The following is a 27,523-nucleotide window of genomic DNA, read 5'->3' on the forward strand; positions in this document are numbered from 1 at the left end:
TGGAAACAGACAATAAAAGGGCTTTTTTTTAATTCAAAGGTATAGCCAGATAAGTAGATTTGTTTAGAACCATTCTTGTGAAATACTTTTTAAAAAAATACGACCAACTTCTTTGCAAATTACAGACAAATACCTCAACTATGATGATCTAATTTTTGGTGAATAATATACATGATTAGACAGAAATAGGCAAGCTCACACTGGAAGATTAACTATCAAACACTCAGTCAAAATTCCGTTTATGGCCCCCACTTCTTGATCGATTTCTGTTCCCACTTCGTCTTCTACCATCTTGCCGACTTCCTGACCGACTCCCCTGTCGACTCTGTCTACCTGATCGGCCACCAGATCGACCACCAGACCGGCCTGAACGGCCTGACCTGCCGCCAGACCAGCCGCTCCTCTGTCTGGGATTAGAAGATGTGTTTCCATCATAATATTCTTCAATTTCAGGTAATTTGGCTGGCACTGAGAGTATCCAGTCTGAATCATGCCACTCTGCCTGTTAAAACAATATACCAGATTAACAGAAACATACAATAAGCCCACATGAACAAGCAAGTGAGCTAAGAAGATACTCTTTTCATCTCCTTTAGCTACTAGCTGAAAAGTGTCTGGAACAATGAAAACCAGAAAATAAGCAGAACTGTAACATGTTCAAATTTTAATCATAAAAGAAACTATCAATTCTCAGTCCTCAGGCTAAGATTCTAAATGTGTATGCAGGTGTTTTCTAAAAGACAGCGGTCTCTTTCTCAGAACCAAACATTGTGTGAAACAGACCACTAATAAGCAGAGAAGCATTCTGAGCAGCTACATCAATAGAACCAGAAGCAAACTCAGACATGAGGCTGATGCAGAAACACTTAAGTTCAAGGACAGCCTAGGCTACTATAGAGTTACTTCAAGGCCATTATGGGCAAGTTAGTGAGACCTTGTCACCAAATATAAGGTAAAAAGTGGACTAAAGCATCTCCATAACATTTATAAGGGAACTGAGTTCAATTCCCAATTTAAAAAGAAAAAAAAAAGATCCACAATATTTTTTTTGACTTTGATGTATGTGGATGTTTTGTCTGCACATACTTGTGTAGGCACATACATGGAGGTCAAAGGGGGAACAAATTCACGTCAAGCACCTTTCACCTTTAACCAGTAGGCCATTTCACTGGCCCCTTGTATCCACAATAGTTTAATGAGTCCAAAAACTGAGTACAGAGATGATTCTGTGGGTAGAGCTGCATGTTAGCAAGACCGATGATGTCATTCTATGCTAGGGGCCAACATGGCAAGAGAGACCCAAGTTGTCTTTTGAACTCATATATATGGCCACAGTGTACATATAGATAATATAATAAATAGTACAAGGGCATTAATTTTAATACAGGTATATAAATAAGCTAGATACTGGGCACATGTAAAGATCAAGTTGGAACTATACAGTGAGCCCCAAGGCAGCTTATCCTATCTATGCCAGGACTCTGTCTCAACACTACCTCCCCAAAATGTACTTAATAAAAGCAAAGACATAAAAAACCCAAAATTTTGAATTATAAGAATTTAGTGAACTCCTCTGTTCAATAAATCTAATTAAACATTTTAGAGAAAGTTATAAATTGAGACTTAGGAAGCATGAAATTACAATGTCTGAACTTTATGGACCTTATTTTAAAGACAAAGCAAACAGATCTCTGGGTTCAAAGCCAGCCTAGTCTACAAAGCAAGTTCCAGGATAGACAGGGCTACACAGGAACATGCCCCAGCCCTGTGGGGGAGGGGCTCATTGTTAACCTATCTATCATGTGTAAGGTCTTAGCTTCCAACCTGAGGACAGCAAAGAATAATAACCAAGAGACAACAGGGAAAATTTAAATAGAAAATATTTTAAAAAATGGTTGGATAGAAGGAATTATGGAATTATGATTGTTTAAGTCCATAACATTAAATATGAAGGAACACTTAAGACTGAAATGACAAAATGTCTGGAGTTTGTCTGTAAACACTGGCAATGGAAAGTAAGATGAAACAGAACTGTCCGCACAATTATCAAATTGGTGAAGCTGGTTATGCATAAATGGGAACTCATTACACAATATTTTTAAAAAGAGTGTCTTAAGAGCAATTTGCCTACATGTATGTCTGTACCACATAGGTACAGTATCGGAGGTGGTTAGAACATGTGATATCTCTGGTTTTGTGAATCATCTTTGTGTGCTGGGAATGGAACCCAGGTCCTCTATAAGAGTGGCATGTGGTCTTAAACACTGAGCCGTTTCCCCAGCCCCCATTAACCTTTACATTTGAAATTACCTCTAATACATTTTATGCTAAATTTATGTACTTAAAAGTATTTCTTATGGGGCTGGAGAGATGGCTCAGTGTTGTTTTGTTTTGTTTTTCAAGACAGGGTTTCTCTGTGTCTGGCTGTCTTGGAACTCAGTCTGTAGACCAGGCTGGCCTTGAACTCGGAAATCCACCTGCCTCTGCCTCCCAAGTGCTGGGATTAAAGGTGTGTGCCACCATTGCCCAGCTTTTTTTTTTTCCTAAAGATTTATTTATTGTATGCATGTGAGTACACTGTCACTGTCTTCAGACACACCAGAAGAGAGCATCAGATCCCATTACAGATGGTTGTGAGGTATCATCATGTGGTTGCTAGGAATTGAACTCAGGAACTTTGGAAGAACTATCAGTGATCTTAACCATTGAGCCATCTCTCCAGCACCTATAATACATTTTTATTATGGGTCAGGCAATATTTCATATTAAGGACTTCCTTAATTGATTTAGAAATGACAAATGACACTGTGTCTGTTTTCCAAAGCTATTTTAAAGAAACATAGTCAGCTACTTAATAGGTAAAAAAATTTAAATACCTGTAATCTTTCTGACTCATTTGTAGGAACATCAAAGCAAACACCCTAAAAGGAAAATAAAAAGATTTTTATTTAGATACAAGTTAATTTTTCTAATTAATATTTGTTAAATTTTGGTCTTAAAAAATATGTATTCCATGACTGTTTACAGGATCAAAATAGGTAACAAATAAGCATAGGTGATATATACTATGTAATGTAGTTTCTAATCTGAGATAGAACTAAATATAACTAATAAGACTCTTTAGGTACCTAGAATATTTTCTAGAAGAACTTTTGTAGATACTATAGTTGTTCTATATATCTTAAAAATTGGTCCTTCTAACTGAGTAATGGTGGCGCAAGCCTTAAATCCCAGCACTTGGGAGAGAGGCAGGCTGTGAGTTTTGAAGCCAGTGAGTTCCAGGACAGCCAAAACTACTCAGAGAAACTCTGCCTTAAATGTTCCCTCACTTTACCCCCCACCCCAAAAAAGAAAGAAAGAAGGAAGGAAGGAAGGAAGGAAGGAAGGAAGGAAGGAAGGAAGAAAATGGTCCTTCTAGCTGGGTGGTGGTGAAGAACACCTTTAATCCCAGCATTCAGAGGCAGGTAGAGCTCTGGGTTTGAGGACAGCCAGGGATGCAAAGAGAAACCCTGTCTTGGAAAGAAAACAAAAACAAATAATCCAAATGAAAATGGTTCTTCTGATTTCTTTAAAATATTAGTGAGAATCTGGGAACACAGGTCTGTGAAATGGTACATGCTTATGATATGCAAATCAAAGGGTCAGACCCTAACAGTGCAAAAGACTAAGATTCCAAAAGTTAAAACTAGGATATGAAAGTTTTTCTCTCACAAAGTTGAGATATAATAATTTCTAATAAACAATCTGGTTAACAGCTTTTAAGCTACAATCTATGTTGTAATTTCAGATAAATAACCTTAGATCTTCTCAAAACATTAAAGGACATCTTAATCACTAAGACTAAGCTTTAAGATGGGTGTGGTAGCCCACACCTTTTGGGGTTTTTTTGTTTTGTTTTGTTTTGTTTCTGAGACAAGGTTTCTCTGTATATCCTTGGCTGTCCTGGAACTCACAGTAGACCAGGCTGGCCTTGAACTCAGAAATCCGGCTGCCTCTGCCTCCCAAGTGCTGGGATTAAAGGCGTGCGCCACGACCGCTGGTAGCCCATACCCTTAATCCGAAAACTCAGAAAGCTGAGGTAGGTGTATCTATGTGGGTCAGCCTGGTCTACATAGTGAGTTCTAGGACAGCCATGGCTATGTAAGAGACCAAGTGCCAAAAATGTAAAAGTAAACAAACAAGCTTTATGAGTTAATTTGACAGTAGTTACTCAGGAACATGTTTGTTACGTCATGTAGAATGAAAGGAAACAGGAGCTCAAGGCTCATCTGGGCAATAATGAAATACTCTCTCACAGGAAAGACTATCATCATCTCATTAACAACCAGTAGCAGAGAGCAATAAATAATATGTATTTCTAAGAGCTGCTCAAACGGTATACACATAAATTAATCTTAAAAAATAAACACACAACCACACACAGTAAGTATACCATAGCAGGAACTTAGATCACTTAAGTCTTAGACAGGGTTAATCTACTTGCAATCCCAACATTCATAAGATGATCCTGGGTTCAAGGCCAGCCTGGGCTACATAGGAATACCTTGTCTCAAAGTAATAATAGCAACACAAACTTAAGTATTAGTCAAAACAGAATGACATAAAGCTCTGTAGGAGTATATCATTTATATAATCCCACGAATTTATAAGTAGAAACAATCCAACAGTGAGATAAAATAGTATTAATCTTTCATAAAAAAAGGGGAGGGAACAGATCTTTGAAGTCTTATCATGAACATAATCCTACCATGTTTCCTTTCAGGAGGCACATTCTGGTTACTTGAGACACCGCATTACTGCTGAGCTTTCTGTTAAGTTCCTTCCAAGCACAGCTGACATCCTGTATTTCTTCTGGGCTTTCCAGAGTCATGGTCACAAACCCCTTTAGAAATAAAAGTCCTATTAGATTTGGGAGAAAATCAGCAGCAGGACAATTAAGTTTGACTCTATGATGCTTCCTGAGTCAACTACTCAGGTCCCATGCAATATTTGTGTGGTATTTGTGTGCCAACAGTGTAACATGGCTACTGAAAACTAACTTCTCTGAAACTGTACTAAAAGACTACTGTATACATATCACTCAAAGCACAGTGTTCTGTACACTGCTCTTACAGATCACACAGAGACTATGTTCTACACATTATAAGAGAATTTGATCAGAACATCACAGGAAGAATTGGGAGGGAAAGGGGCAAATAAGGAAATGTTAAAAAGCCAGTTACTTAGCAGTGAAAAAAAGACATCAAAATCTTTAAACTTTTGGAGGACTACCACATAAAATTAGTGACTCCTACAATGTACCAGAAACCATGCTGGGAACTAAAGATTTATGACAGACCTTGCTCTCCTGGACATAGCTTTCCTGTGGGAAGTTGGGGTGGGAATAGTAAGAAAGTACATAAAATACCAGTGATAAGCATCAGGAAGAATAACACAGAAGGGTTGGGGAATATAAAAGTAAGGAGGGGACCAGGGTGATCAGGAAAGATTTCTCTGATATGGTGATATTTGAGCAGAGACCAAAATAAAGGAAGAAGCCAAGATAAGAGGAAAGGGGCTCAGAAAACCGGTAAGCACGAAAGTCTCTCTGCAGGAATGGGTAAATGAAGAAGGTAGGTCAAACTGGAGAAATCAAGAGAGTGATAAAAAATTAAGTCACACCAGTAGCAAGCAGAATACCCTGCAGGACATGCATTATAGGTCATTCACGGTAAAGATCAGGACTAGAGAGACAGCTCAGTGGTTGGTTAGAGAGCACTGGCTACTCTTCCATAGAATCCTGTCTCAATTCCAGCCTCAATAAGGGGATCTGTTGCCCTCTTCTGGCTTCTTAAGGCATTGCATGCATAAGGCTCACATACAAACTTTCAGGCAAAAACCTTCTTCCCAAAATGTTTTAATTAGAAGTCAAATGACCTAACTACTAAATGGTTCTTGGTCAGGCTGGCCTCAGACTTGCAGCAGTTCTCCTGCCTCTGCCTGCCAAATGCTGTGATTGCAAATCTGTATCTCTGTGGTCAAAGAATATTCATGTGACAGGAATAGCAATAAGTGACCTCTAAAGTACCTTAACATTGTCTTTAAAAGTATAGTTTAAATTGTTTTGTTTGTTTAGTTTGACATGATTTCCCTGTGTAGCCCTGGCTGTCCCAGAACTCACTCTGTAGACCAGGCTGATCTCAAACTCAGAGATCCTCTGACTCTGCCTCCTGGGAGAGGCACCACCACCATCTGGCCTAAAAATTGTTTTGGATTTGAAAGTCTGAAGCAGGAGAATTGTGTGACTTCAAGGCCAACGTGAGATACACAAGACTTTGTCTCTTAAAAAAAATAAAACAAAATGCACCAGATTGTGCATTCCTAAACAACAGAATCTTTGTGAGTTCTAGGCCAACCCAGCCTACACAGTGAATTCCAGGCCAGCCAGGGGTACCCATTGGGTTGATTTTTCTTTTCTGGAACAGGTTTTCAGTATGTAGCCCAGATGGCCTAAAACTCTTATGTTCAATAGGCTAGTCTCCAATTTTTAAGTCTACCGTGTCTGTTTCCTGAGTGCTGGGATGGTTGAAGTATCTGATGAGGTTTTAGGGATATTCTATCTACTCAGTGCTAAAGGATGACCATGTAGATTACTATTCAAAGAGTAAAACAGTTTTAAAATAAGTTTTACAAGGCAACTGGTATTCCTACCTCCCCTGTTCTCTTTCAAGATTCATACCCCCACCCCACTTATATCCCAGTAAGTAACAAATCTCTAACCCATTTGCAACCAATGGCTGTAGTGTGGTATATCTGATATCTTGACACTAAACTGGAAGCAGGCCATGAGTGCCACTCATACACCCAGGCACATCAACACCTGCACATCCTTACACACTCACACACTCACTCAGGCACATCAACACCTGCACATCCTTACCCACTCACACACTCACTCAGGCACATCCTTTCTTTGCCATAAAAACATCTACTCACTTTGCAGTTTCATGGCAACTAGCAAAATGAAAATTCCAGTTTCAGTTGGCACCACGGGGTACAAAAATAAAAACTCTCTTTTCTTTTTCTAGAAATCCTTCAGACACTTTTGTGATGATGAAATAAGAATTAAATTCCCAAGAGGCAAGGAAGCCACAAGTCATGCCTGTGCTTAAGATTATGCCAGCCTGGCTGACTTTAGTAAATTAAATTAGTAAATTACTAAATTAGTAAATTTTAGTAAATTAGTATGTTGCAAATCCAGAGCAAAAATTACAATTGGAATTTTTTACCTCCTCACTTACAACTCCCTACTAGCCATTCAATGCCTACCTCTGTATTTGATCAAACAGTCAACAGTCCAGGAAAACAACAACAACAACAACAAAATCCCAACAAACTCATAATCTCAGTAGACCAATAGCTTCTATGAATCTGAAAGTTAAGAATGTCACCATGGTATCATCTAAATGATTTCCTCATCTGATTGTAACCTGCCTACCTGATGTCCCTAAGAATGTATGTAGCAAACTGTCTGATTTATGACTTTCTTCTCTGACTATGAAAGCAAATGTAACCACTTCCATGGTGGCACATATCCTTCTTGTCTAACTAAATCCAAATTCATGGTAACTGACATACAGCTCAAAATTAAACTACTTCATATTTCCTTTTGAGTGAGAGCTATGTTTTATATGGACAGAAGCAAATCTATACATATGATATTTAATATTGTCCATCTTTGTTAGCAGATTAGACTGTGATACTGTGATCAAGTAGAATGTCATTATTTTTAGAAGATACAAGTTGAAATATTTAAGAATATTTAAAAATAATGAAATATTTAAGAAGAATAGTTCATATTTCAACTTTCAAATAATTTACAGAAGGATGAATATAAAAATATATGTTACAAAATAATAACAGCTGTTGAATTAATGTGGATGGTATTTATTTTACTAGTCTTTCTCCCTACTGCTTGGGTATCAGATGAGAAGAGGAAGGCTTTTCTAGACAGAAAAAGGGAAACGACAGCAACACCCCCACTTTACTGAAGGAACCAACACAGCATTTCAGTGATGCACTATGTAACTGCTACAGCTAAGTTGTAACCATATATAGCCAAATACCACCCTTTTCTACCTTATCAGAGGTGATCAAAGATCGCGGTTCAAAGCTTGATGCACCAGAAATGTGAGCTAATGCTGCAGCCAGTGCATCCACTGCCCCCTTCTCTTCTATCAGTCTTTGAGCTGATGGTCGGAAAAAATCAACAGCAGCATAAGAAACAGAAGCCAGAGACCTATGGTTTAAAGAAAGTAAATGTTCTTGGTCAGAATACAGGGGAAAAGATAAAGGCAAAATCAGGAATAGGAAAAGAAAGAGTAACATTTTCATATAATACTGTAACTAGATGTCTTCCGGTAAAACCCTTGACTAAAATTTTCTCACATATGGAGTAGGAGAGCTTACAGATGAAAGCCTACTACAGAGGAGAAATTACTCAGCAAGGTCAGAAAGCATACCTGATGGCATCCATGCTTTTAGATTTAACTAAATCCATTGTAGAAGGAACACCTACACGTTTAAAAGTAATTCCCTGAAAATGAAAGAATTATATTAAAGAAAAAGGAAGTCATCATAGTTAATTTCTAAATTAATATAGTTTGTTGAATTTCTATTTCTTGGACTTAATAGATTTCTAAGTCCTAGCAGATGAAAAAAATGCTTTTCTAACAAATCACCTATAACCAATTCCAAAGACAAAACCAAACCAAAACAAAACAAACAAACAAACAAAAAAAACTTTTAAAAAATTGTCCCTTATGCCGGGCAGTGGTGGCGCACGCCTTTAATCCCAGCACTTGGGAGGCAGAGGCCAGCCTGGTCTACAAAGTGAGTTCCAGGACAGCCAGAGCTACACAGAGAAACCCTGTCTTGAAAAACCAAAAAAAAAAAAAAAAAAAATTGTCCCTTAGTTAAATCATGTAACTTCACTTGCAAAACAAAGCTGATTTAAAAACAGAAAAGGATGTCATTTCAATCTGTCACCATTTTTTCTTACTACTTTCATTTCATAAATATGCTAGTATATAAAAATTTTTAAAAAGTAGTTGATAAAATGTGAAAAACTACAAAAAGGGGAGACAATAAAAAATGTATTTTTTAATAAAACTGGCTGTTGTATTATTAACCTATCTAAAATAGCAATACTAATTAAATCAGTTAGTTACCCATTTATAATGCTTAGATGATACTGAAACCATTAACACACTTTCAACTTTAGTATCAAGGGAGAAATTCAAAGAAAAAAGGAGCATGTCAGATCTTCTGGCCTCACAATAAAAGCTGTATAAAAAAAACAAAGTCTTGCAACTAACATAAATTAAGCTATCCAGATGCTTGACATCAAAATGCAGCTTAAGCTGAGAAATGGTAGGCAGGTTTATTTGTGAGAACAAATATAAAAACTCTCTTCTAAGGTACCATTAAGATAAGAAGCCTGAAACAATTTCACTTTGCTTACAGCTTTCTGTTCCACATATCTCAGTTGACCTCTTTCCCTCGGTTGATAGAAACACACACAAATTCCTGTCCGGCCAGCTCTACCTGTGCGTCCAGAGCGATGGATATAGGATTCTACATCCTATGAAAACAAAAAGAAACTTCATTTTATAAACTTGACACTCAAATCAAGCCATGATGATGCACAGTACTAAGGCGGCTGAAACCTAAAACTATGGCCATAATGCTGAGATCTTGTTTCAAGAACACCAAAAATGCCAGGCCTCAAAAAAAAAGACCATTTCTCAAAAAAAGCAAAAATAAAATTCAATCCTTCTATACTTTACAACATCACAAATAATCTGTAAGCTAAGATTCAAACAAACAAACAAAAGCTATTATCCAACACATGAACAAGGACAATAGACATGCTAAAAAAGGAAGGAAATTTCACAGGGCCCTAAACAGGGCCTAAACTAGAAACTGTACACAATGAAGGAATGCTAAGAGCAAGAGAGATAGTTTTCCTCAGAGAAGAGCCCTCCAGTTGGTTATCTAGTACCAGTCCTAAAATCATATCATACACATAAGAGTATGTTAATGACCGAGCAGGTTTTATTAAGTGTGTATGTGTGCGTGTGCATGTGGTGTATATGTATACACACCCCAAAAAAAGAGGTTTTAAATTTGGGAAAGCAAGCAGAGTATCTAGGAAAGATTGGTGGAAGAAAAGGGAAAGAGAAAATTACATGATTTTATTTTAATTTAAAAAGCTATTAATTCATATACATTAGAGTTCAGTATATGAAACTTTTAACTTTCTGTCGCCATCTTTCCTCGGTTTGGGATTCGGTATGTATTGACGGCTAGCCAGACTATGCAGTGTCCTTCAGCCTTTGCCTCTTGAGTGCTGTAGTTGTAGGTGCCACCATGCAAACAATAAAGCTACTTACTTACAAGGGGAGTACATCTGAGCCAATACAGTACCATCCTAACAAGACATGTTGTTAAGATCAACAACAAATAAAAGACGGAGCTGTGACATCTCAAGCAATGCTTTGTAAATAAAACAACATTTATAAAACTGTTCTAAAACCAAATCCCATGTCCTACCTGTGGAGGAGCACTCTGAATCACAAGGTCAACCTCAGGAATGTCCAAGCCACGAGCAGCCACATTGGTTGCCACTAAAACTTTAAAACTACCTTCTCTGAAGCCTTTCAATGTAATTTCTCTCTGTGACTGTGCGATGTCTCCATGCAAACACTGGGCATTCTATTTGAAAAAAGGAAAAAAATTAAGTTTATGGATCATACCTGAAAAGTATCCCAACATCATTCAGTTTGTACTCTTGTGTTTTCTAATTTTTGTTTGTTTGTTTGTTTGTTTGTTTTTTGAGACAGGGTTTCTCTGTGTAGTCCTGGCTGTCCTGGAACTCACTCTGTAGACCAGGCTGGTCTTGAACTCAGAAATCTCAGAAATCCGCCTGTCTCTGCCTCCCAAGTGCTGGGATTAAAGGCGTGCGCCACCACCGCCCGGCATAATTCACTCTTATAATGAAAGTTTGAAATATTGATTCTTACCAACTAAAATTGATTCTGTCAACTTTCCTATTTTCTAGATCGTATTTTAGATGTCTTATCAAAGGAATGGCTCACTGGGTAAGCGCATTTGCTACATAAGCCTGAGGATTAAGTTCAAATCCACAAAGCCAACGTGAAAAACCAGGTGTGAATGACTGTGCTCATTCCTGTAACACCAGTGTTGGGGGAGTATGGTGAGAACAGGTGACAGGGATCATTGAGGGAATGCTACTGAATGCCTTAGCAATTAAGAGACCTGCCTCAAATGACTAAGTCAGAAAATGATAGAACAGTATACTTGATGTCCTCCCCTGGGCTCCGTGGGCATGTGCATACATACACACTTACATACACACACAAAATAGCATCTTAAAATTCTGCTAATGAAAACTGAGAGAATTCCCTCCTAACATCATCATATAAACTTCAAAAACATAAATTCTATATGATTATTTAAGAGACTTATTTTACCTTTAATTCTATGTATGTATGTGTCTCTGTTTAGGCATGTAAACATGAGTAGTACAGGCGCTCAAAGAGGATTCCCCCTGGAACTCTAGTTACAGGTTGTAAGCTTCTTTATTTGGGTGCTGGGAATTGAACTTGAGTTCTCTGGAAAAGTGGTATGTACCTTTAATGATGGAGGGATCTCTCCAGCCCCATACTATGACTTTAAATTCCTTGGGGCTGGCTAAGTGGTATATACTACTTGCCTAGCATGCAGAGAGCCCTGGTTTGATTGTTAGCAGAAGGGGAAAAAAAAACAAAAAAACAAAACCAAACAAACAAAAAAACCTATGACGACTTAATATATGAGAAAAAAATTTGCTCCAATGTCTCTCTGAATTACTCTATTTTGAAGAGACTATCAATTTTAGTCTATAAAGAGCAATGTGCAGTTTTGCCTAGAGATAAGTCTCTATTAACTAGGACAAGCATAAAGAAAGCTTACCTGCTTTATGTGTGGATTCATGGCCATTTCAGTAACATTCTTCTTAGTCTCACAGAAGATAATAGCTCTCCCTTCAGATCCACTGTAGACCTGGAGGACATCTCCAATCACTGCTGGTCTCTGAGACCAATGGCACTGGATAGCCAAATGCTTCAAGAAAAGAAAAGGCAAAATTTCTATTTTATCAAAAGTTATCTTTTAAAGAAACTGAGGATGCAAGCTCAGTTGGCAAAGTGTGTGCCTGGCATAAATTTAGTCCTGGGTTGGATGCCCCAGCAGCACTGCATAACGCAGGACTGGTGACACATACTGACCAATAATCTCAAGGCTAGCCTAGTCTAAGGGTGAAACCCAGTCCTAGACAGACAGAAGGGCTAGGGATATAAGTGAATGGTAGACCATTTCACTAACATGCACAAGCTCTGGGGCCAATCCCTCCCTAGTGGCTGCAAAAAATGAAAATATGTATTATCTGAATTTACCAAAGGAAAAAAGTCAGACACAGAGTATCATATTGTATGAAATTAGAATTATCTGAACTGTCCATAACAGGTATCTCCACAGAGAAAGATTAGCTGTTGCCAGGGTCAACTGAGGAAGGACAGAATGGGAAATGATTCACTAAGTTCCAGAGCTGCCGTTTGGGATAAGGAGGACAGAAGTGTGGTTATGGATCCTAAATATAACACTAAATGATACTGAATTATACATAAGACTGGGCCCTGGAGTCAATCTCAGCACCAAAATCAAAAAATAAAATAAAAGCCAAGATGGATATATATGTAATGAAATAAATATAGCATTAAGCCAGGTGTAGCCCAGCCTCCCTGTCTGCTGTCTGCATTTAGGAGACTGAGATTGTTGAGCTCATCCCAGGGTACATAGCCAGATCCAACCTTAAAAGAAGATAAGGGGGATATAATTCAAGTGGGTGCAGAAAGATCAGTCCAATGCAATCTTTAGCTACATATAAGTTCCAAGTCCCTGTCTCAAAACAAAAAAATATAAAAATGAAAATAAAGTATTAATAGGATCTATATACTGAGTACACACACATGTAAGTATATTCACTATAAAATTCTTTCAACCTGTCTGAATGCTTACAAATTTCACACAATAGAAAGTAGGAAAAGGTTAAGCTGCATTCTTTTTACATTCAGCTTATCTTTCATTTATTTAGTGTATATGTTTGTACATGAGCACAAGCCACAGTATATATGGAGAACAAGAGAGACAACCTGTGGAAGTCAGCTCTCTCTCTCTACCATGCAGGTCCCAGGAATCAAATCCAGGTCATCATGAGGTTGGCTGCAAGCACCTTTACCCACCAGACCAGCTCACTGGTCCTATTATAGAGATACATATAATTTTATTTATTTGTAAGATTTACCTATTTTTATTTTATGCATGTGGATGTTTTGCCTGTCTGTATGCCTGTATTCCAAGTGCACACAGTACAAAAAAACTCTGAGTGATCTCTCCAGTCCTCTCTCCGTTTTTGTTTTTGTTAGGGTTACTGTCTTACTAAGTAGCCCAGGATGGCCTGGAACTGGCTACTCAGTTCTGCCTGCCTATGCCCCTACCCCTGCCGTCTGCCTCCCATCACCAATAATCGAATTAAAGGCATATACCACCAACCCAGGCTTAATACAAATAAATATATATGCAATATATAGAGATAATATATATAAATGTGATATGGCAATTATAGACTACCTGCAAGTAAATTAAAAAAGGACAAAGACTAAAATTTGTTTGTACCACCTCTAACAAAATCTTGTTCTTTTTCCTCTATCTCAAAAACAAAACAAAGAAAGAAAAAGAATAAAAAGTCAACCTAAATCAGACCAAACCCACAATGTAACCAGCATGTGAAATAACATGGCAGGGACACACTTAAGACTTTAAGATACAACATAATTTTTTTGTTTTTGAACAAAAGGTACAAAGTGGGGAGGGGAAACAGACATGAAAGCATACCAGCAGTTCAAAACCAAGAAGTAGGGTAGGATGACAAGACATGGACCAGCCAGAGCTACACACCAAGACACTGACTTAAAATCAAACAGCTGGGGCCCAGGTAATGGTAGTACACACCTTTATTTGGTCTATAGACCAAGCTCCAGGACAGCCAGGGCTACACACAGAAACCCTGTCTCAAAAAACCAAACCAACAACAAATGGCTGGGTGTGGAGGTGCACACCTTCAAAACCAGCGTAGGGAGGCAGAGGCAGGCAACCTGATTTAAAGCCAGCCTGGAGGCTACAGAGGTTCCAGACCAGACCAAGGCTACAGGTGAGATGCTTTCTCAAAAACAAAACAGGGCTGCAGAGATAGCTCAGTAGTTTAAAAAGCATTTTGTTCTACCAGAAGACCCCTGATTTAGTTCCCAGCACCCATACAACCATCTAACTCCAAGTCTAGAAAATTTAATGTCACAGATGCAGGTAAAAACTCAAACAAATAAAAGGTCAATCTCAGTGTTGCAAGCATGCCTGTAATTTCAAGATGAGGGAGGTGAACTCAGGGTGCAGCAAGAGGATGTGGCTTGGTTGGGAGAGTGCTTATCTAGTATGCAATGAAGCCCTGGGTTCAATCCCCAGTACCATAGACACCTAGTGTAGCAGCACTGTTCTATAATCCCAACACTTGGAAGATAAAGGCAGCAGGATCACCTTCTGCTAACAAATGAGTCCAAAGCCAGCCTTAAATGCATGATAATGGAAAGATGGTTGGTAATACTTGAAATGCAGGAATAAAAAATATGAGGGAGATAAAAATGGTTAAAGCCTAGAAAGTAATATTTATCCATTGTGCCATTCAGTCTATGGATACATTTACTAATATCTTAGATTGTTCTTCACTAGTACATTTTACATTCTTATTGTAAAACCACTAACATGACAAAATATGCAAACTTTTTGCTGACTAGCCAGCACTACAAAGTCCCCTTTTCAGGAAATAATCATGTTGGTATTCATTTTTTGGACTTAACATTTTCTATACCAAATAAGTCCATTTAGCCTTGCATATATTTTTGATATTTTGCCTAGCAAATGGACCAAGTGATATATATGCAGTATATTCCTTATAGTCACAAATACTGCAACATAGCATCTCTAATTCTTTTTTTTTTTTTTTTTGGTTTTTCGAGACAGGGTTTCTCTGTGTAGCCTTGGCTGTCCTGGAACTCACTCTGTAGACCAGGCTGGCCTCGAACTCAGAAATCCACCTGCCTCTGCCTCCCAAGTGCTGGGATTAAAGGCATGCGCCACCACTGCCCGGCACATCTCTAATTCTTATTATAAACATTCTCAATTTTCATCTCATGACATCACATTATCAACCTTTCCCTCAGGTATTTATGTTTATAAAAGCCTTCCCTGGCAACTCTCTCAGGAAAGCCCACACACATCCTTTAGTATGTCCTACTTTCTTCTTGGGCACCTCTTTCCTTCTCCTGCTACATTTTAGCTATCTCAATACTACTTAAAGGTTTGTTTCAATTATACTTATTGTGAGCACGCATGTGCACATTTGCATGCCACAATGTATGTGTGGTAGTCAGGACACTTTGCGCAAGTCAGTTCTGTCTTTTTATTACAGAGGTCTTAACTCAGGCCGTCAGGCTTGGCTCTACTCACTGAACCACCTTACAGGTCCTGGTAATAAATCTCTTTCCCACTAGTAGGAACCACCTTCTGTTGCATTCTTTTCCTCCTCCTCTCCTTTTTTGGATGTGCTACTGTTTTTGAGACAACTCTTCAGACTGTCACACTTGTAATTCGGGCTAACTTGTACCTCACTATGTAGCCTCTGCTAACTTCAACTTAACAGGATCCTCCTGGCTCAGTCTCCTGTGCAGGCACCATCATACCTGGCCTCTGGAGCAATAAACACTCCTGACATGTTTCTACAGCGGCTTTTACATTAGGCCTCCCTTGTTCGCACATTCACAACATTCCTATTTATTCTATCTGAGCCTCAGTTCCAAATGACTCACAACCTTTTTTTCTCCCTTTGAGAATTGGGAATTGAACTTATGGCCTAATAAATGCTGAACAAGTGCTCCACCATTACGGTACGGTCCACAGCACTGCATATGTATCTTACTAAGGGCAGGAAAGAGGTAAGGCATGAAGAGGTACCTCAAACTTGAGTTTAGTTTCATCAAATTTAAAAGTAAACACCAATTAAAAAGCTAAAATCTACATGCTGGCAGAGCTACTTACTTCCACAGTGGTCGCAGCTTTTTGAGTCATTTTTCCAACAAGGTCAACCTGTTCATATCTGGATTTCATGTATTTTTTTGCAACTTTGTATACCCACTGTGGGCAAGTTGCAGAAAAAAGTAAGGTCTGAGGATTGTCTTCTGAATCTTAAACAAACAAAAAGAATTCAAATGTTTTCTTAATGTCCCATGATGTAGTCAGCTTTTAAAAATCACCCCAAGCTTCAAAACAAAACAAAAAAAAAATGAAAAATTATAAACTTGGGGCAAGTTTTTAATATACAAACTTCAGTGCAACTATTAAACTTTCAAATTAAACAAAAAGAAAACTGAACTAGAAAGAAAAGTAAGAACTTAAGAAAGAACAGTAACCCAAGAAATGGATAAAATGAGTTAGTAAATCGACATGGAAGATTACAGGATAATCAAGGGAAGATTCAGAATATGCTTTGTACTTTCTTTTTTAAAGAAAGAATACCAAATAACTTTAATTTTGTTAAAATACCAGGAGATAAGGTAATAAAAATTATGAAATTTAATTCTCAAGCTTTTATAAAAACAAAACAAAACAGCAAAAAAAAAAAAAAGCTGCTAATACTTATTTCAACAAGGACATACCAGTTTTGTAGGATTCATGAATAATATCTTCGACTTGTTCAGCAAAACCTAAATCTAACATTTGATCTACTTCATCAAGCACAACATGGCGTAGCTTTGAAAGATCCAAACGGCCGCTTTGCAGATGGTCTTTGATACGCCCTGGCGTCCCAACAAGGATGTCAATACCATTCCGAATCTGATTAACTGCAAGGAAAGAAACACCAGGAATATGTTAAAAGCAAATGTATGCTTTTAAATTATTTCTTTAGATTTAAAACTAATCAATCCAACTTTGGACTGTTGTATATATTTACTTACTCTGGCTTTGATATGATGTTCCACCATAAAAACATGCCACATTGAGTTTTCTAGTTATATCTTTGAAATCTTTGGCTACTTGATTTGCCAATTCCCTTGTTGGAGCCAAAACAAGTACCTGAGCAAAAAGTTTAAAAAAGAAAGATACACCTTTTCTAAAGACTGATATAAACTCCACCTGAAAGGACATTTCTGTAAAGACGCATTTAGAATAAAAATCTCAACATTAACTTCATAAGCACTTAAAGACAGAGCTGGGTGTACTGTTAATGACAAAACAATCATCTAGAATGCATAAACTGGGTTTCATTCCTAGCCCTAGGGTGTGGGGTCAGAGAAAACAAATATAAATAAACAATAAGAACGGCTTATATTTACTATAACATATTTTATCAGACTTCAAAAGTCACTTTTCTGGGTTGGGATGGTTCAGTTGGCAAGTGTTTGCTTAGCATGCATGGTAATGTATCCTTACAATCCTAGCATTTGGGAGGTGGAGGTAAAAGGATTGTCTTCAACTATAGAGTGACCACAAGGCCTGCCTAGGCTACATGAGACCCTATCAAAAAACAAACAAAATATAAAAGAGCACTTAATGAGGTCCCCAAGCCTCTTAAGATGATTTCCTTGTCTCTCTCTATTCCTCCCATTCACATTTATATTAGTCTCTTAAATTACAGTTATGTATCTATAGACAGAGAAACAGACAATGTACATTATCTGCTGACTGTCTAGCTCATCTACTCAAATGTAAGGTCAATGAATACCTAAGTTTCTGACAGGGAAGCTACTGTATTCTCTGGACTTTAAGAAATAGCTGCCATAGAACAAACACTCAAAACATATTTGTCAAGGTAAAGATGGTTCATACACTAAGTACTTGTGCTCTTTATGAAGTAGTAAATTTGATCAATGAATTAGTGAATTTTGTCATGAAAAACAGATGAGGTGGCATTAGTATGCCAATTTCATCAGACATGGAACTTGAGTCACAGTGAGGTTGTAAGCCTTGCCCGAGAACCACTAGTTAGAATTGGTGGAGTCATGATCTCAGAAGCAGCTTCTAACGGACTAAGGCAAGTGCAACTATTTCCTATCTGCATTACTTGTAATTGTGTAAAGATTACTGCATTATCTGCAAATTTCAACAAAGGAAAAATGATTTATCCTGTAAAACAATACAGCCAACATAATATGAGATCATTGATCCTAAGCCATTTTGATGTTATTTTATTCATATACATGTGAATCTGCTTTTATAGTGTAACACTGGGAATATTTAACAGCACAAACATACCTGTTCAAATCATTATGATGACTTTTCTTCTTCATTGTTACAAACCTTAAAGTGCACACAGGTTCTAAAAATGTCAAATTTTAGACTAGAATTTTACTAGTTTCCTCTGTTGACTTTTACTATTTATAAGTTAAAATATATTTCTACTACCCAGTAACATATCACTGATACAATATTCTTAATAAAAAGTCAACCTGTGAAATAATACTAAATATTTACTGAATTGCCACGTGAATACCTCATTAGAAAATTCATTATTTAAAAGGAAAGGTCAGAGATGAAGAGAAAAGTCACTAAATATACTAAATATAAATACTTCTATAAGGTACATTGACTTCATGATACAAAGTTATGGAAGACATCTAAACATCCAGAGATACTAAATGTGTGTTCATTAACTAATCTTCTTTAGCTTTGCTTAAAATTTTCCTATCTGAAAAACAATCTCTTACTTTAGGAATCAAAATTTAACTTTATAAAAAAGGGGCACTGACTCTGTAAGGGGACAGATCTACCTGACTTTGAGCCTAGTGTAATTCTTTCAGGGTCTGGGGTACAGCTCAGTGGGAGAGCATGAGCTTAGCATGCACAAGGCCCTGGGTTTGATCCTGGCACCAAGAAAAAAACAAAAACCAAAAAACCAAAAAATCAAAAACCAAACCCAAAAGCCTGCTATTGTTCCTGTCCCTCTTCATTAATGTTAAGAGCTTTTACTCCCTTAATTACCGTTACCTTTGGTGAGCGGCTTTTTTTAATTGTTTCTTGATTTCTTTGGAGCCTTTCAATCAAGGGTATGGCAAAAGAGAATGTCTTTCCTGTTCCTGTCCGGGCTTGAGCAATTAAATCTTTTCCTTCATATACAGGACCAAAGGTTTTAACTTGAATAGGAAAGAGATATGTTACCCCTCGACCTGTAAAATGAGATTTCATTAAAATTTGTGACTAGCATTTGGAAAAAATAAATTCATTTGAAAATGACAATCCTTATTCCTCCATGATTGCCTATGGCCACACTACTTAGTAACATTTACAGTTATTCCTACTCCAAACAGGAATTAGAATGAAATTGGTCTAATTTGACAAACACATGTAATTCTTTTAGTTAAAACAAGTCAGAATAAAGAAAAGAATGATGTAGAAATAACTGCAATTAAAAAGAGGGAGCTATTTATCTCTATATTCTCCTTTTTGTCAGAAAAGGCACCAAAGTTGTATAAAATCAGCAGCAGATTTTCAATGACATGAAACTCACAGTACCTTTCAGAAGCTTTATTGTCTCCTCAGAAATGGAGAAATTAGAGAAGGCTCCTTCCTTTTGCTCACGTGTTAGAGTCTGTTAAAATGAAACCAAAATTCTAAATAATATAGTTTACATTACTTTTTAATCATTTTGAGGGGCAAAGAGGAAGCTTCTCAAACAGCGTCTCATATAGCCCAGCCTACTCTCAAACATGCTATGCGGCAAAAGGTCGTCCTTAACTCTGACTGCCTCCACCTCCGGAGTACTGTGACCACAGCTGTACATGACTAAATACTTCTGTAAGTAGCAAACTTATTTTTTTATGTACACACACACTGCCTTGCTATAATAGCCCTGACTGTTCTGGAATTTGCCAGGGTGGCCTCAAACTCTAGAGATCATCTGCCTCTGCCTCCCAAGTGTTAAATCAAAGACATATACTACCATGCCCAGTCCCATAAAATATCTTTAAAAATAGAATTTCATCCTTTATAGGGTCTTTGAGGCCAGAAAGGGCATCAGGTCCCCTAGACTTAACAGAACTTGAGTAACAGGTAGTTGTGAGCTGACCAGTGTAGATGCTGAAAACTGAACCTGGGTCCTCTAAGAGCAGCATGTACTCTTAACTACAAAGCCATTTTTCTACCCTCCCAAACTCACCCCAAACCCACATTTAAGATTTCACTGTGTAGCCTTGGCAGTCCTGGAACTAACTCTGTAGACCAGGCAGACCTCAAACTCAGAGAGTCACCTGCCTCTGCTTCCTGGGTGCTGGGATTTCACCACTATGCCTGGCTAGCCCCTTATTATTTTTTTTTTTCTTTTTAGATTTTTTGATGGAATATGCTAGATGACTCTACAATCTTATTCAGATGATTTTGCAGAGCCAAGAAAAGCTATTTCTACTACTGATGCATATCATACTATCACTGGTATATATATATGTATAATTTTAATTTTGTTTTTGTTCTTTGAGACAGGAAACTCTCTACATAGTCCTGGCTGGTGTGGAACTCACTTGAGGACCAGGCTGGCTTCAAACTCAGAGATCCATCTGACTCTGCCTCTCTAGTGCTGAGATTAAAGGCATATGCCACCACACCTGGCTATAATTTGAATTTTTGGAACCTTTAGCTATTTCCCATTTGTACAGGAGTAATGGACTAAGCTAAATTTAAATACATGAGTTCCTAAAATAAAATTATCCTCAAGTTTCAACTTGAAAATAACCCAACAACCAAAAAATATCATCTACATGATTGTGATTATATAAACTAATAATAATAAAACTGGGACCTAGGACCCTCTTCTAGATTCATCAGGCACAAGGCACACATAAGGTACACATACATACAGGTAGGCAAGCAGTCACACATATAAAAAATTTTAAAAATAAAAGTCTTTTGCCAGGCATAGTGGCACACACCTTTAATCTCAGCACTTGGGAGGCAGAGGCAGGTGGATCTCTATGAGTTTGAGGTTAATCCAGTCTACAAAATGAGTGCCAGGACTGTTCCACTGAGAATCCCTGTCCCTAAAAATAAAAGTTTAAAATGTTTTTAAAAAGTCTTTTTAAAAATTGGAAAAATAGCCGGGCGGTGGTGGCGCACGCCTTTAATCCCAGCACTTGGGAGGCAGAGGCAGGCAGATTTCTGAGTTCGAGGCCAGCCTGGTCTACCGAGTGAGTTCCAGGGCAGCCAGGGCTACACAGAGAAACCCTGTCTCGAAAAAACAAACAAACAAACAAACAAACAAACAAAAATAGCCGGGCAGTGGTGGTGGCACACGCCTTTAATCCCAGCACTTTGGAGATAGAGGCAGGCGGATTTTTGAGTTCAAGGCCAGTCTGGTCTACAGAGTGAGTTCCAGGACAGCCAGGGCTACACAGAGAAACCCTGTCTGGAAAAAACAAAAAACAAAAAAACAAAACAAAACAAAACAAAAAAACCAAAAAAACAAAAAAAAAAAAATTGGAAAAATATTACAAAAATTGTTTTATAATTTCGCTTAGCAAAATACAGAGTATCTTTCTAACATTCTTATATACTCTTGGAATAGCTGTGTTCTACTGCACAGACAGCATATTTAACTAACCCATGTGGCATGCGTGTGCTCGTGTGCGCTCATGCACGCGTACACACTCTCTTTCTTGCGCGCACGCACACAAACACACACTAACAAAGTTTAGTCTATTATAATACACTGCCTTGGGCAAATTTTAAGAAACCCAGGAGCAATCTATACATTCTACTAGCAAAACAGATAGACTTTGTGCTTCTTGGCAAATAAATTTACAAGTAAAAAAACACAGGCTATCAGTACAAAGAGTCTTCCTACAATCATCCATGGATCTCACTGACTATCCCAGAGTTTGATTCTTAATGAGGGCTTAAATTACTAGCTATTATCAGATTTGAAGATTATACATTTTTATCGAAGAAAGAATTCAGATATTCAGTGCATGCCTTTAATCCCAGCACTCAGGAGGCATCCATGTGGCACGTCAGAAGTTCTAGTTCTTACACCCTCTTCTGGCCTCAGTAGGCATCAAAAATGCACACAATATACTTAAATACATGCAAACAAAACACTCATACACTTAAGAGGGAAAAAAAGTTGTTTTAAAAAGAAAGTAACTATTCTAAAAGATACAGCAGATATAAACCCAGCACAACTGGGCACTATCTCCAGAAATAAAACCAAAACAAAAAAATAAATAAAAACTCTTCATGGTGATATGAATCTGTAATTGCAGCACTTGGAAGGCAGGGCTGAGAGGGTAAGAACTCCAAAGTCACCCTCGGCTACCTCAAGACTAGCCTGGGCTACTATAATGAAAGCCCATTGCAAACAAACAAATAAACACAACTAAAGTAAGTCTTGGAGTAGAGTCTACTATACTTCCCAAAATTCAATATCCAGAGAGATTCTATCTCAAGAAAGATAAGGTGGGGTAGCAGCACACTGGTTCTGTGAAAGGCTTAACAACATGAGTTTGATCCCTGGGACCTACATGGCAGAAGGAAAAATGACTCCTACAAGTTATACTCTGACCTCTATACACAAATAAATGTCTATGGGTATATTATGTAGCACAACGAGAGAAACAAGGGCCAAAGGGAAAAGGCTGGGGTTTCAGCCATACTGGTTCTATGGTTCAAATAAGAACACCAGCTACTAAGCAGAGAACAGCACATCATCAATTCTAATGAACCGCACACGTCAGGCCAGGCTACATTTCAAAGACACCACATATAACACAGTCTGCTGTATACCTCCTCAACTTTATCACTTGACTTGTGAGAGTTTTCTGAGGATGACACTCGCTTTGACCTCTTCTCATACTCATCCACATCTCCGTTTGGCAGATCTTTTCTTCTTGACTTATGAGATGAGGAAAATTCATCTGAAAATCTAAGTCCTTCTTTGGTGTCTCCATTTAACTTCTCTCTCATTTTAGCTTTTTTGGGCTTGGGAGCATCCAGGTCCTCTGTAACACCATTTTCTCTTGTTTCTGTTCTCTCCTCTGATTCAGAATGGTGCCTGGACTTCCTCCTATCACTCTGTAGACAAAAAGAAACAGTGACAAGCTCTCCTTCTAAGACCCTAAAGAAGCTCAAGTATGACTCCCCAACCAGCTAAGCTCAACCTACAATTACACTCAACACTCTCCCTGCAAGAAATCCAGACTGGTTAGTAATGCCGAAGTCTGCATCTTACCTGCTTCTATTTTTCAAGATTCAGTTTCTAGAACATTTCTAATCCCATCCTAAGACTTTTAGGACACTTAAATAGTTCTTCTTCAGGAAAAGAACAAAGCCTCAAAATTATAAATTAAAATACAAATAAAAACTTCTAACATCTCCAAAAGGAAAAAAAAATGTATTGAGTACCTACCCATTATTGTGTAATGTTTTCGTCTTATCTTGTTTTAATCTTCATAACAACCCTATCAGGGAAGTACAGGTCCATAATCCCTTATCCGAAATTCCGAAATCCATAAAGCTCTGAAAACCGAAAGTGTTTTTGTAACTTATAATGGAGATAGAACCTTATCTGATCTGAATTCATTTGATGGCAAAATTTATCTACAATGAATGTGAAGCAACTTACTATCTGTATTTATCCCATTTAGTATGACCCTCCATATTTAACATTAAGGCTGCAGGTCCCCAACCCTTCTAAACGATTTCCAGCTTAAGAGAATTTTAAAACGCATCTAGCTCCAATGATTTTGGATAAGGGATGGTGAACCTGTATTATCTTTGCCACTTTAAGATGAAGAGACAGAATTGGTTCTAAAGGCTATTCTGCAGGTGGAAGTGGAAGGAATGGAATGCAGCCCTGTCTGACCTGAAAGGCTATGTCCTTTTCACAGCATGCATCTTCCTTCAATTATTTGTTCTGTTTCGAGACAGGGGCTCACGTAGCAGAGGGGCCTGTAACACCTGACCTGCCTGCCTCCACCGCTAAGTCATGGATTACAGGCATGTACTAGTAGATACAGCTCTCCTTGAAAACAGCTGATAGGTAAAGAAAATCAAACGTCATTTATACAAGACAATTGTTACACTTCCATGAAGGACTATAACACTAAAAACTAAGACTGTGTTTAACAGAACAACAAAAAGTCAAACACCAAGGCACTATTCTGTAACTTCAATTTAAAAATGCAAAACTAAGACTGTAAAGATGGGCCGAGCGGTGGTGGCACACACCTTTAATCCTAGCAATTGAGAGGCAGAGGCAGGCGGATTTCTGAGTTCGAGGCCAGCCTGGTCTACAATGTGAGTTCCAGGACAGCCAGGGCTACACAGAGAAACCAAAAAAAAAAAAAAAAAAAAAAAGACTGTAAAGATGGCTCAGCAGTTAAGAACACTGCCTCCTCTACCAAAGTACTCAAACACAGCACAGACAATGGTAGCTCCAGGGGATATGACAGCTTCCTGTGGCCTGAGAGGACAGGCCTATACATGGTACACAGACATCCACGCAGGTATAATACCCATACAAACAAAAAAAATTTTTAGTTTTTAAAATACCAACTGAAGGCAAGTTCTTTTTTTATAGACCACAAAAAAATGATTTGGAAACTTGGTGCTTTACAATCACTTGGTCAAATAAGTGCATTGCCTCAGTGCTATCTGGGAAATTAGATAGCAGTACTTCATGTCACTAAAAACTACAAGCACCAAACTTTCACAATGCTGACAGATTTTTTTTTTTTTTTTTTTTTTTTGGTTTTTCGAGACAGGGTTTCTCTGTGTAGCCCTGGATGTCCTGGAACTCACTCTGTAGACCAGGCTGGCCTCGAACTCAGAAATCCACCTGCCTCTGCCTCCCAAGTGCTGGGATTAAAGGTGTGTGCCACCACTGCCCGGCTCTGACAGAATTTCTGAAGTGCTTTAGCATACATTTTTCATTCACAAAGTTGAAAAAACTGAGTAATATGTAAAAATGTCTTTTAAAATGTTCTACTTCACTTGAACTTAACTGCACTAGCCCACAGCTAACTAAAGTAGTAAGTCTTACAGAACAACAAGATTACAGAGCCAGCCACGAGGTTTGCATTGCCTCAGGGCCCTGCACTTTAGTGACTGTGACAGACACCTCTATGTCCAAACCCTGCAACATCCTAGAGTGCTCTGTTCATCTTACCTCTTAGGTCTCAACCTTCTTTAGTGTTTCCTTCTCCTCACCCTTATGTGGAGGCTCAAGTCTTCAACACACACTTCCAGACTCTCTTCACTAGTTTCATTCCTTTTCTAAGAACATGAATTCCCTATCTCAATATATCCAAACTAGAATTATTTTCATCTCAATGCCAGACTTAGCCTAATATTTCTATTTCTGCTATTTGATATTCCAATTCATTTCTAAATGTCTATTTCTCTTTCATGAAGGGCAATCAACAAGTCTAATACTTCTGGAGAATTTACAATGTGAAAGCTACCAACATGTAAGAACATAGTGAAATGGAAGGATACACAAATATGCAATCACTTTCCTCAAGAATCTTTGGAAACTATTTAGGATATATATATTTTAAAAAGCTAACTTTACAAGGAGCACATAAAAATGCCAATCACAAAGTTAACAGCGAAACAAGCCCTCGAAGGCAAATGAGACTACTGTACACTGGTATGGTTAGAAACAAACATTACCTAGACCTTGTCAGAACAGGATTTAGGTGTGAAAGGAAAAACTGAGTTTCTCACGACAAACTAAAATTAAAATAACTGCTTGGAGATTACATTTATAATCCACCCTAGGAGCCTACAGTAGTAAAATTCAAAGACTTGAATTCAAGGGGCAAAAGAGCTTCTGCTTGGAAAGGCGAAAAGGTTCTAGAGATCATGGTGGTCATGACAATTCTATTATACTTAATGACATCAAGTTATACACTTAAAAATGGTATTAAATATATATACACACACACACACACACACACACACACACACCTTGGGCTATAGTCGAATTTAAACCCCAGCACTGAAAAATAGAACCCTCAAAATATAAATTCCAAATTTCGTACATTCTACAAAAACAGAAAAAGAGAGTTGGGAATAGAGCTTAATGCTGAGCATGTCAGGCATGCCAGTGGTCCTACTTCATTGACAATTGGTAAGATGGCATGAAAAGGGAAGGGAGTGTGGATGGCTACAGTTTAAAATTTACCTTGGTGGTAAGTCCTAGGGGTGTTCTCTCATCTCTAGCACTCTACAGAGTAAATATTTTATCAAATGTCATCTTTTCCACAGTCATTTTCATCCTCCTCAGCTTTTTCAAACGTCTCCAGTAAAAATGTTACCTGTGCATTTTTTCTTAGCACCTTAAGATCCTCTATTTTTCAGGGTTTCGGGGGTTTTTGTCTTCCCCTTTTTTTTTTTTTTTCTCGGAGGTGGGGGTAGAGCCTCTAAAAATTCCTCTACAGGCTCCAGGTGGGCAGGGACCATTTTGCATACTTAATTAGTTTAAGCTCCTTGGTACTCAGCAAAGAGTCTGGCACAATTAGCATCAATAAATACCTGTGGATTGAAAATACTGACAGTAAGGGCTATTCATAATACAACCCCCACGAACTCCATCACAGCCAAACCCTGGTCAGCCTGGCTGTGACACTATTCCTTAAAGCCTCTATTACCCAATCATGGAGGATTGTAACCCTAGGATAGCCTTTCCCGAGACTGCTGCAGACACGACACCGCGACAGAGAAGCAACACATAGGCAAAGCCATCATCATTCTCTCAACTCTTCGAAGGCCCTGGAAAACCAAATGAAGGGACTCGCCGCCGAAGAAAGGGAAACCGAGCAGATTCCACGGCGATGGGCGCTCAAGTCTGCCCATCTCTTGGGAGAGATCCAGGCGCAAAGGCGGACGTCGGGCTGAAGTGCCACGGAAGCCGGACCGAAGCTTAGATCCGTTCTCCTCCAGGTCCGGGAGCGTGGCGACGGGGACGATCCCTGGGACCTCGGAGGGCCAAGCACGGCGAGGGGAAGCTGTCCCTCGGAAGCTCGCGCCCGATCCTGACAGGTCGTCCCCTTCAGAGACCGCTCCCCTCCCCGCCCAGGCCAGCGCAGCCCGAGGGAGGCGCGGCCCAGCCGCAGCGCACCTTTTGCCGCTCCTTCCTCTGGCTCTCGGACTCTTCCAAGGGTGCCTCGAGCTCCATGATGTCTCCCCAGAGGAGTTTCCCGGGCATTACTGGCCGCCGCCACCTCCCGCCGGGTGCGGTGGCCACGACCACCTACGGCCACCGAGAGCGTGAAAGGAAGCGGGGGCTGGGCGGCCGCCGGCCAAGACCGTGCGTCACTTCCGGGCC

At 38.7% G+C, this 27,523-nt stretch overlaps 1 protein-coding gene across 4 annotated transcripts; it reads right to left on the minus strand.

The window, feature by feature from the left end:
- On the minus strand, positions 1 to 27,523 carry Ddx50 (DExD-box helicase 50). Of its 4 annotated transcripts, none has more exons than XM_034524288.2 (16): positions 27,317 to 27,523; positions 23,600 to 23,709; positions 22,978 to 23,265; positions 19,720 to 19,795; positions 19,195 to 19,373; positions 17,166 to 17,283; positions 16,866 to 17,051; positions 16,249 to 16,394; positions 12,016 to 12,165; positions 10,594 to 10,755; positions 9,503 to 9,622; positions 8,502 to 8,575; positions 8,119 to 8,278; positions 4,748 to 4,882; positions 2,877 to 2,921; positions 1 to 502 (listed from the first exon to the last, which is right to left on the minus strand). In XM_034524288.2, exons 3-16 carry the CDS (start codon positions 23,155 to 23,157, stop codon positions 224 to 226), a joined length of 2,010 nt encoding a protein of 669 aa, XP_034380179.1. In that variant the 5' UTR covers positions 23,158 to 23,265; positions 23,600 to 23,709; positions 27,317 to 27,523; the 3' UTR covers positions 1 to 223. The 4 variants fall into 4 exon arrangements, with proteins under 4 accessions (XP_034380179.1, XP_034380180.1, XP_034380178.1 ...); XM_034524289.2 differs by lacking the exon at positions 27,317 to 27,523 and adding an exon at positions 26,847 to 26,976; XM_034524287.2 differs by lacking the exon at positions 23,600 to 23,709 and having other exon boundaries at positions 27,317 to 27,518.

This window comes from Arvicanthis niloticus, chromosome 20, assembly GCF_011762505.2.
Source record: "Arvicanthis niloticus isolate mArvNil1 chromosome 20, mArvNil1.pat.X, whole genome shotgun sequence".
NCBI classification, from domain to species: domain Eukaryota; kingdom Metazoa; phylum Chordata; class Mammalia; order Rodentia; family Muridae; genus Arvicanthis; species Arvicanthis niloticus.

What these genes read in the sequence shown, in the direction of transcription:
- Ddx50 (XM_034524287.2), bottom strand. Translation starts at nt 27,403, where the DNA reads ATGCCCGGGAAACTCCTCTGGGGAGACATCATGGAGCTCGAGGCACCC. An exon ending in GACAATAAAGCTTCTGAAAG is followed by an intron (nt 19,374 to 19,719) that starts GTACTGTGAGTT and finishes CTCATTTTACAG; the next exon opens with GTCGAGGGGTAACATATCTC. An exon ending in GCCTCCTGAAAGGAAACATG is followed by an intron (nt 2,922 to 4,747) that starts GTAGGATTATGT and finishes TTTTCCTTTTAG; the next exon opens with GGTGTTTGCTTTGATGTTCC.